The sequence below is a fragment of the Trichomycterus rosablanca genome, chromosome 2 (assembly GCF_030014385.1).
Source record: "Trichomycterus rosablanca isolate fTriRos1 chromosome 2, fTriRos1.hap1, whole genome shotgun sequence".
Classification (NCBI taxonomy): Eukaryota; Metazoa; Chordata; class Actinopteri; order Siluriformes; family Trichomycteridae; genus Trichomycterus; species Trichomycterus rosablanca.
In genome coordinates, this window is record NC_085989.1 from 18,156,303 (window position 1) to 18,167,576 (window position 11,274).

At 40.2% G+C, this 11,274-nt stretch overlaps 1 protein-coding gene across 3 annotated transcripts in view; it reads left to right on the plus strand.

Moving 5' to 3' along the window:
• Window positions 1-11,274, plus strand: part of cdip1 (cell death-inducing p53 target 1) — a 17,326-nt gene continuing 6,052 nt past the window's right edge. Inside the window, exons 1-4 of one of the 3 annotated variants that reach the window (XM_063012313.1) lie at window positions 1-91; window positions 4,083-4,217; window positions 5,808-5,888; window positions 11,026-11,175. In XM_063012313.1, coding sequence (XP_062868383.1) covers window positions 4,133-4,217; window positions 5,808-5,888; window positions 11,026-11,175 — 316 coding nt within the window. In that variant the 5' untranslated portion in view covers window positions 1-91; window positions 4,083-4,132. The remainder of the gene's footprint in view (window positions 92-4,082; window positions 4,218-5,807; window positions 5,889-11,025; window positions 11,176-11,274) is intronic. The other 2 variants (XM_063012314.1, XM_063012315.1) reach the window with 2 other exon arrangements.

Consider the following 11,274-nt stretch of genomic DNA (forward strand, 5'->3'; position numbering starts at 1 on the left):
AGAAGGCGAGAAGGGAGAGCTGTTTGCTGCTCAACGTAACTTTACCAGGTTTTCTCAGATTTTATTTGCATTGGAATACTCGCTTTAAAGGGTAAATGTTTCTCATGATTTATATTGTTTTAATACATAGTTTTTTTGCATTCATGCCGAAGTGCGTATGTTTAAACTACCGTTATCCGCCCTGTCAGTGTGGCCTGATTAACCGTTAGCTTATTTATGGGGAGATCCCTTATTGATTATTCATTTCAGTGTATTATCTTAATCGTGTGAATTGCATCGTGCTGTATAAATGTGATTTATGAGTTATTTGTGACTGGTATTACTGGACTGGTTATGTATTTGCAGCCTTTGTTTACACACCATATCAGTGAGCTAGTCTGCTGTGAGGCTGCGTTCACAACAGCATACTAGCGCCCTACGTAGGGAGAAACATTACTTACCAGTGCTGGAGAAGTACTTTTTAACAGTACTATGTACTACGCTAGTGCGTTGTTATATTGATACCAAGCCATTATGCTTTAACTGCTCACATTGCACAGTGTAGTCAGACAGCCAGCGTTAGTTATAATGACATGTACTAGATCAATGTGCTAGCTATGTGCATTTCAGCAGATGGGTGTGTGTGTGTGTGTGTGTGTGTGTGTGTGTGTGTGTGTGTGTGTGTGTGTGTGTGTGTGTGTGTGTGTGTGTGTGTGTCTTCAGTCTTACATCATTAGAGTTAACTAAATGTAGCTCACTTGCCAAGCACTCATACCGTAGTGTTGTTAATTAGGTAACTAGGCTCTGTCCCAAGCCACATAATACCTTACAAAATAATTATGTCATTGTTATTTTTACACACTACTGAGTGTGTAGTTTGTGGTTTGGGACGTTGCCCGACCTTTAGAATCTAAATGGAACCTTATTTGGTTTGACTATTTACATAATACTGTAATGTTGTCTAAACATGTCGTTGAGGCTGACTGCTATCACGGTCAGTACCAGGCATTTAGAAAGCAGTCCGAGAATAGACTGTGAGTATTGACACATATACAAATCCAGTAATCCAGGCCTTGGTGTCATGCATGGCCACAGTGGTTATGTTGCTGTCAAATCAGCATTATGTGGACAGAGCTAAATAATGACCCTCCCAGTTTCCAGATTTAAACATAACCGGGTCTCCGGGTGGCCAGCCGTCCGGCTTTAGGTTGGACGGTCCGATTTTAGGTTGGACGGTCCGGTTTTTCAGCTGCCAGTCCTCCGCCCATGCAACGCTAGGACGGACACTTAAAAATCCTGGTTACATTTTTGATCGATATTATCTGTCATTGGCTCAGGTACATGTCAAAACAAATGCTCGCCCACCATTGGCCAATCGCAGAAGGTCCGTCCTCTAAATGCTAGTCTGTGATTGGGTGGTTGAATTTCGCCCGCTCGCTTTGTTCTGCATACACCTCTACCTGAGTCGATTAGTAAACTTTTGGAGGCAGCGAGGAACAGACTTCAATATTAAAAGTAGACACAACATGGTGAGTAAAACAGTAATTTGTTATAGAATTCTTGCTTAAATTGGTCAAGAACTCTGTTATATGGGTTATGGTTTTATTCTGTGTGTTGCAGTATCATGCCCCCCTGTTCCTGGTATGATGTCCTCCTTTTGGGGTGTAATGTCCTCCTTTTTGTGACTATGAATGTGGCCGGCCTATCTCAATGAGAGCTTCTGGAGCTCATACTGTGAAGTAGACCTCCAACTCTTTTATTGTCCTAAAACAACTGCATTATTATCCTCTTTAAAATGCCTCAGTGAACCACCACAAACTAGTCAGGACTTTTATCACAGCATTTATCCCAATTGTAGCCACAACAAGGCTCACAGTTGTACTTCAGACAGCCTGTTTTTTTCCAGTGCCACCCAGAGGCCATGTACAATACAATTATCAAACACACTGGTCATGCACATGATGAAATATTCTGAAAATATTTATGATAATGAGTATGATAAAAAGTGCCTTTGTGGTGGCACAGCGGTAAAAACACACGAATCCCAGCTCTGCTTGTTGTTCTGCCGATTGGCCTGTTGTTCAGATATGGGCGGGCCTAAGCCGGATGGGGTCTCTCTCTCATGACTGGTGCAATTACGATGATTGATGGCGCCTGCACAGAGATGAGAAAAGAGTGCTCTCAGGGTGTGTCTCTCTGTACACAATGCTGAGCTGCACTGCACTCGTCAAAGTGTAGGTGATAAGATGCATACGGCATGCTGCCCACGTGTCGGAGGGGGGGTGTGGGTTAGCTTCGTTCTCCTCAATCAGAGCAGGGATCAGCATTGGTGGAGAGGAAGCATGACGCAATCGGGCAGTTGGACGCGCTAAAAGGGAGAAAAAGGGGAGAAAATGCGTAAACAAAATATATATATAAAAAATGTGGACGCATATCTTTGTCTTATATAGACTGACATTACTTAACATTTGTTGTAAGAACAGTTCTGCATTTCAGCTGCTGGTCCATTACTGATAAGAGTGTTTGTGGTTGGAAGTGTGCTTTTACAAATGAATCAGAACAGGTAAAAATTGGCCCACAACATAAGCAAGCACAATTATGCTGAAGCAATAATACAATTGTTTTATTTTTACTACAACAGTCTTACAAATAAACAAATTAGGTGGGGCGCACAGTGGCTGAGTGGGTAGCACTGTCGCCTTACAGCAAGAAGGTGGGACGGTCCAGGTGCTTTCGGTTTGGAGTTTGCATGTTCCTCCCGTGTCTGTGTGGGTTTCCTCCGGGAGCTCTGGTTTCCACCCACAGTCCAAAGACATGCAAGTGAGGTGAATTGGAGATATTAAATTGTCCATGACTGTGTTTCACATTGAACTTGTGAACTATGAACCTTGTGTAACGAGTAACTACCTGTTCTGTCATGAATGTAACCAAAGTGTGTAAAACATGACATTAATATCCTAATAAATAAACAAATTAGGTGGAAATGACACAACACTAAGGTTCTAAACTCAGAATTCTTTTAGAGGTCAGTGGATATAGAGAACAGAAACTGACCTAACTTTGCTACTTTTGTTTGTTTTAGCTGGATGTTTCTATCAAGCTGTTCTAACTAAGCAGTGAGTTGCAACACTGACTGCCAGCCAGTTATTGATGTTCAATATCATTCATTGCCTGACCTTACAGATGCTTTTTTAATCAAATGGCCACAAATTTCCACAGATGGGGGCAGCTCTATGTTAATGTCCATTGTTTTAAAATAGAGGTCAGTGGATATGGAGTGGAGAACAGACACTTACATAATTTCACTACTTTTGTTTGTCTGAGCTGAATGTTTCTAGCAAGCTGTTCTAACTAAGCAGTGGAATGCAACATTGATTGCCAACCAGGAATTTGTGTCTTATATCTATGTCTGACCTCTGGCTTTTTTGACTAAATGGCCACAAATTTCCACAGATTCTTTAGAGTGGTGGCTGTTATGCTTACACAGGGCAGCTCTATGTTAATACTCATGGTTTTAGAATGGGATGTCCAATAAACGTATGGTAAGGTATCCACATAATTTTGGTCATAAAGTGTATTATTGACTGCAAATTGTGTAAAGAAGGTAAAACAGCCTGGCCTGCTATACAGTTTTTAGAATTAAGCAATCTATAAGGTCGGCCTGGGTTCGATCCCCAGGTGGGGCGGTCCGGGTCCTTTCTGTGTGGAGTTTGCATGTTCTCCCTGCGTCTGCGTGGGTTTACTCCAGGTGCTCCGGCTTCCTCCCACAGTCCAAATACATGCAATTGAGGTAAATTGGAGATTTAAAATTGTCCATGACTGTGTTCTATATAACCTTGTGTGAACTGAACCTTGTGTAATGAGTAACTACCGTTCCTGTCATGAATGTAACCAAAGTGTAAAACATGACGTTAAAATCCTAATAAACAAACAAACATATATCTATACGGTCAAATATCTGTAAGACTTAAGCAATTTATAGACATTTAAGGGGTTAAAGTAATGGTTATTTAAATAATGTAAACTTAAACTTTTTAATTAGTGAATTAATTATTTGTGGTATCATTTAACTAAAACTGAATGTTCCGTTTCTCCCTCTTCAGAGCTTGAGAGACTGTGCAGGTGGAGAGTAGTACTTTCCCTGAAAAGCAAAATGTCCAGCGACCCCCCTCCTCCCTATCCAGGGGGACCCAGCGCCCCTGTTCTTGAAGAAAAGAATAAACATCCTCCGGTCTCTGGTATGTCTCATTATTTTTTATTTTGTCATCACACCCTATATGGAATCATAGTTGTCAAGTACAGGTTTAATTTGACTCTGTCAGAAGCTATACTTTTTTAGTATTTGGAACATTTTGTTACCAGCAGAAGTGGAAAGTAACGAATTACATTTACTCGCATTTTTACAACCAGTAATTTTACTTTTACTTAAGTATGTTTTGTATTAAGAATTGTAATTCACTACATTTTAAATAACATCCGTTACTGAGTAAAAAAAAAAAAAAAAAAGAAAACAATAAAAAACTCGACATTAAACCTTAAACCAGCCTTAAAGTTAGGCTGTTTGATCCGGCCCGCTGAGCATTTATGCATTTATGTGCTTTAGAGTAGGGCTTGCGAACCTAATCACTGAGTTAACGAGTCAGAAACGACTCACTCTGTTTCATTATGATGTTGTGCATAAACAACTCCATGAATCGGTTTATTTGGTGAAGAGATTCAGATGTATAAAGCAATCAGAGCTTCAGAATTCACATTCTGGGCGGAATTTCAATCTCTTTCTTTATTGGTTGTTCTATAAATGACAGTTTAGTGAACGAATCACCAATTTAAGCTTTTTACCGGGAAAGCCGAGAGAATAAATATAGTTTTCATTAGTTAGGTGGATAAAACATACAAGATGGTCTTATATAAAGTGGATTATATCCCTAATGGAACAACACACGGATATAGATCAGGTAAGCAGATAAGTGGTTATGATTTTCTGTTGCTGTGTGACTGATCTGGGTCGCGGTTCTGCTGTTCATGGTTGGCTTTCATTTTGCAACGATAGCAAAGCATTATGAAATATTGTGATTTTTTATGTTCATTTATTTTTGAGTATTTATTTAAGTAAAACTGACAGCATAAATGTGATTGTGAGATTCTGCTGGTTTGTTTTTGATTTTGATCATGTTCCTATGACGGGGTAAGACCCGTTATATTTTTTATAGGTGCAACCCTAACCGCCTAACCCATTAATTGAGGATAAACAGAAATAATGCTGTTTTGAATTGACAACAGCAGTTGCAGTTTGTTGGAAAATGACGTCCCTCCTTCTGTTAAAAAAGTAACGAAGTAACGTTTACTCTGAGTACATTTTAAATGAGTTACTTTTTACCTGAGTAGATTTTTAGACTAATAATTTTACTCGTACTTCATTAAAGTAATAGTACTTTTACTTGAGTACCATATTTTAGTACTCTTTCCACCTCTGGTTACCAGTACCCTCATGTTGGATCACAGAGTTGGCAAACCCCATCAGGAAACCAAGGGGACCAGGAAAGAAGGCTGGCTATGCTTGTTAATGACTGCCATTGTTTCAATTCAACACCCGAACAAAACTGTGGAACACAGAGTTTCACCATGTTTCTGCAACATTTAGTCTTTTCAAGTTTCTAGGGATTCTACCATATCTATTACAGGGTTCAGTCGAGTTCACAAAAATACGAAAGATCTTGGTTTGAATTGGTAAATTAGTAAATTGTTAGGATGTATAGCAATTTTCTATTTTATTTGTAGTTGTTTTACATTTTTTTAAAATCCTGTTTATGCATTTTTCTTGTATTCAGTTACCCAGTTGTATCCATCCTCGACTGCTGCACACCCCTACCCTGACAGAGGAGAGCCGTACCTAACACACGGCCTGACAGGTGTAGTAGCCAATTGCTTCTTTTCACATGCACAAGGCAGGTCCACGCAAGGATCAGTATTGTGTACAGATAGTCACTGTTCCAGTAGTGGCCACAATTACAGCAGCAATGAGGATTTCCTTTGATTCGCCCTCTTTGAGACATAGCCAACTATGTCTGTGTAAGCACCCAGCTGATCGATACCAGAGCTGAGATTTGAGCTTAAGAACTCAGCAGTGGTGGGCTAGCATGTTTGACTGCTGCACCACATGAGCACCTTTTTGCTTTTGTTTTAGTCCTTCATATAATATTTCCGTCATATTTAAGTCATTTAGTTGCTACTGGTTTTAATCTTTAATCGGACTAAATCACAGTTACAAAAATTACATTTTCAAGGAGGACTGTGGCTCCCACCCGCCCCCTCCAACACACATGCAGCCGCCAACTGCTTCGTTTCACTTGCCAGGGATGGGGTTTCAGAGAATGCAGTATTGAATGCGCTTGTTTGTTTGTTCATTTAGATTTTTAACAGCATGTTTTACACCCTTCAATTACATCCACGACAGAAATGATAGTTACTCGTCACACAAGATTCATCATTTCACAAGATTATATAGAACACAGTCATGGACAATTTTGTATCTCCAATTCACCCCACCTGGGGATCGAACCCAGGACCTTCTTGCTGTGAGGCGACAGTGCTACCCACTTAGCCACTTAGCCGTCGTAATTGCTGTGACAAGGAACCCTGTTTAAACCACAGCCAATTGTGTGTCTGTGTAGGTCGGTTAATAACACAAATGAGATTTGATCTTGAGAAGCTTGGGAACCCAGCAGTGGTGGGATAGCAAACTACAGCAGTCTATGGCACATATGCAACAGCTAGCATGTGGGGCATGTTTGCCTGGCACACTGATTTGTGAGAATAATTTTGTGAGAGTAATAAAGGTATTTCAAACTCAGGACCTTATTGGTTGGGTCCTTTTTTACAACAAGCAGTTAAGTGAGGGTGGAGTAATTTAATCTAGTGGCTACTCCAGGTGTCAGGAGTGAGTCAGGTTTAAGTTTGTGCAAATTTAGTGTAATATAGCAGTTAAACGTGCTAAAGTGGACATTCATTCATTTAAACAAGAGTGGACAGATTTGTATGGATTTATTCAGCAGAAAGACCAGACTGTGTGTGTTGCAAGTGTGTTGTTCATTAAAACTTTAAAGCTTGTTTTAGGATGATGCTGACAAAACAGAATCAGTAAAACAAGTAATTTCAAGGTACAAAAGACAGACAAGTGTTCTTCAAAATTTAAGCCATGGTAAAACATATATTATGCTTGTTTATAAGTTACAAGATAGCTTAGTGTATTGCTAATGTACAGAGTATACACTATATGGCTAAAGTGTTTGGACACCTGACCATGTGCTTGTTGTATAAGACTTTTAAAAAACAAATAGTATTTCAACCTTAAATCAAAAAAAGTTGGGACAGTATGGAAAAAGCAGTGTTTCTTACATTTCCATTGACTTCTGTTTCATTGCATGAACCCAAGATACAAGATGTTTTGTCTGGTCAACTTCATTTCATTTATTATTAAACATCTATTCCTGCATTTCAGGTCTGCAACACATTCCTAAAAAAGCATTTACCAGTTGGAAATGTTGCTGTTCCTTTTCACCACACTTAAAAACATTTTGGCACTGAGAATACCAAGTAATGAAGTGTTTTAGGTGTTATTTGGGCAGCTTGGTGGCTTAGTGGGTAGCACTGTCGCCTCACAGCAATAAGGGCTTGGGTTCGATTCCCAGGTGGAGCGGTCCGGGTCCTTTCTGTGTCAAATGTTCTCCCAGTGTCTGCGTGGGTTTCCTCCGGGAACTTCGTTTTCCTCCCACAGTCCAAAGACATGCAGTCAGGTGAATTGGAGATACATGATTGTCCATGACTGTGTTTGACATTAAAGACTTGAACTGAACCAGTAACCAGTGTTTACCGTTCCTGTCATAAATGTAACCAAAGTGTAAAACATGACGTTAGAATCCTAATAAATTTAATTAAATTCCTGCAAACGTCTTGAGGTGTGCAGCAGTTTGGGGTTGTCACTGTCACTTTTTTCTTTCCTATAATTTTACAAATTCTCTCTATTGGGGACAGGTCAGGACTGCAGGCAGGCCAGTCTAGTACCCGTACCATCTTCTTCCGTAGCCATGCCTTTGTAATGTGTGCAGCATGTGGTTTTGCATTGTCTTGTAGAAAAATGCATGAACGTCTCTGGATTTGTGTTACTCCGTATTGTAGTGCTCGACAAAGATTTGCCAAAGTAATCCCCGGCCCACTTGGTTATGTAAGCTATTGATGGATAGTTTTTGATACATTGCTGTCTGAGGGATCTGAGATCGTAGGTGTTAGGCTTGCGGCTGCAATACTCAAAAAGAAAATTCCTCCAGGTTCCTTGTATTGTTTTGTCATATTATGGACAATAAAAGGAGAAATATGCAAATCCCTTTGATCCTTCTTTTCTCATGCATTTGTTGACAAACTGGAGATCCTCTGCCCATCTTTGCTCCTCAGAGGATTAACTTTTTGTGGACACTGCTTTTGTACTACATCATTCTTACAATCACCTTATGTCACTTGTTTGAAATTGCCCTGGTCCCAACTGTTTTTGGAATGTGTTGTAGGTCTAAAATAAAAGAATGGATGGATATTAACAAATGTTAATATTTGAAATATAGTTGACCACACAAAACATATAAATTCATTCATTCATACTGTCTGCAATTTCTGATTGGGTTATATAATAGAGTTACTTCTTCTATGTGATCCTTTTAGCTCTGACAACAGCCATTATTCTGAGAAGGCTTCTTACAAGACTTTGAAGTATGTGGGGAAATTTTGCCCATTCAGTCAAAAGAACACTTATCTGGCTGGGCACTGATGTTGGTCAAGAAAGCCTCAATTTATGTTCCAGTTTATTCCAAAGCTGTTCAGTAGGGCTGAGGTCAGGGCTCTGTGCAGCCACTGGAATTTCTTTAAACCCAGCTTTATAGACATTGCTTTGTGCACAGGGGTGCAGTCATGCTAAAACAGGAAAGGGCCTTGCCTAAACTGTTTCTGCAAAGTTGGAAGCATATCATTTCTTTTATATAAAGTATTTATTATACCTGTTAGCAATTGTTGTTGATGAAACATATGAATTCAGTAATTAGAAGGGGTGTCCTAATACTTTTGTCAATAGTGTACATGCTAACAGCTTGTGTTATACACCGATCAGCCATAACATTAAAACCACCTCCTTGTTTCTACACTCACTGTCCATTTTATCAGCTCCACTTACCATATAGAAGCACTTTGTAGTTCTACAATTACTGACTGTAGTCCATCTGTTTCTCTACATACTTTTTTAGCCTGCTTTCACCCTGTTCTTCAATGGTCAGGACCCCCACAGGACCACCACAGAGCAGGTATTATTTAGGTGGTGGATGATTCTCAGCACTGCAGTGACACTGACATGGTGGTGGTGTGTTAGTGTGTGTTGTGCTGGTATGAGTGGATCAGACACAGCAGCACTACTGGAGTTTTTAAATACCATGTCCACTCACTGTCCACTCTATTAGACACTCCTACCTAGTTGGTCCACCTTGTAGATGTAAAGTCAGAGACGATCGCTCATCTATTGCTGCTGTTTGAGTTGGTCATCTTCTAGACCTTCATCAGTGGTCACAGGATGCTGTCCACGGGGCGCTGTTGGCTAAATATATTTTTGGTTAATGGACTATTCTCAGTCCAGCAGTGACAGTGAGGTGTTTAAAAACTCCAGCAGCATTGCTGTGTCTGATCCACTCATACCAGCACAACACACATGAACACACCACCACCATGTCAGTGTCACTGCAGTGCTGACAATTATCCACCACCTATATAATACCTGCTCTGTGGTGGTCCTGTGGGGGTCCTGACCATTGAAGAACAGGGTGAAAGCAGGCTAAAAAGGTATGTAGAGAAACAGATCTACTACAGTCAGTAATTGTAGGACTACAAAGTGCTCCTATATGGTAAGTGGAGCTGATAAAATGGACAGTGAGTGTAGAAACACTGGGGCCAGTGATAGCTCAGTGGTTAAGGTACTGGACTAGTAAACAGAAGGTTGCCGGTTCAAGCCCCGCTACCACCAAGTTGCCACTGTTGGGTCCCTGAGCAAGGCCCTTAACCCTCAATTGCTCATTGTGTTCCGCTCAGTGTGTAAGTCACTTTGGATAAAAGCGTCTGCTAAATGCTGAAAATGTAAATGTAAAATGTAGAAACAAGGAGGTGGTTTTAACGTTATTGCTGATCAGTGTATGACTTCAATTTATTGTATGGCTCTTTTTTGTAAATCAGCATATTGTACCCAAAAGATTGTTGACCCCTACAATGTTCCTACAGTTTCAAAACAAAAAAATCTATGTATAATAAACAGTTACTGCCCACTTTATTAGGAACACAATACTTTGTACTGGGGACCTCCCTCTGCTGCTCTCCCTTGTTTTTAGAACAGCCTCAGTTTTTGTGGGAAGGTGTTGGATGCATTTAGTTGAGATGTTGGTCTGTTATTGCTACAGACGTTCTGCTTTACCATATCCCAAAAGAGCTTTTTTGAATTGAGGTCAGAATCCATTAAAGTGCACTGAACCCATCGTCACGTTTATGAAACCAGTTTAGGGGAACTTGTGGTTTGGGACATAATGCATTATCGTGCTTGAAGTAGCCATTATAAAATGGTAATTCAGGCCATAAAGGGATGCACATGGTGAGCAAATTCTAATAGGCTGATGCATTTAGAAGATACTTAATTGGTAGGTTGGGTCCGTGGACTCCAGCATTTTTTGACACTATCAGGATTTAGAAACAGGGTGTTTTTGGCTTTAGAAATGTCATTTCTTGGATGTGTTTATATAGTCTTCTCACGTTTCCTTGTAAACTTTATGGGGTTTCCAGTTTTGGAGATACTTAAACTAGCCTATCAAGCACCAACAACCATGCCACACACAAGGTCACTCAGATTGTATTTTCCCTATTCAGATGTTTTGTCAGCTGCCACGTGACCGGCTGATTGGATTAATAGTTCAAATCTGAAATAATTTATAATGTTCAAACGATTACCATAATACCATTCATTTTATTTCTTAGCAGGCCCAGCCCCGGTAATGACTGGACCCCCACATGGACAGCCGTTGCCTCCAGAATATGGTCCCCCACCTTATGAAGCCACAATGCAGCCAGGGTTCATTCCGCCACATGTGCCAGGCGAGGGCCCTATGCCCATGCCCGACCCACATGGTAAGTCTAACATGGTTAGGGTAATGCTTTTTTTTAATATATATATTTAGTTTTATGCATTTTCTCCCCTTTTTTTCCCCTTTTCTCCCGTCATGCTTC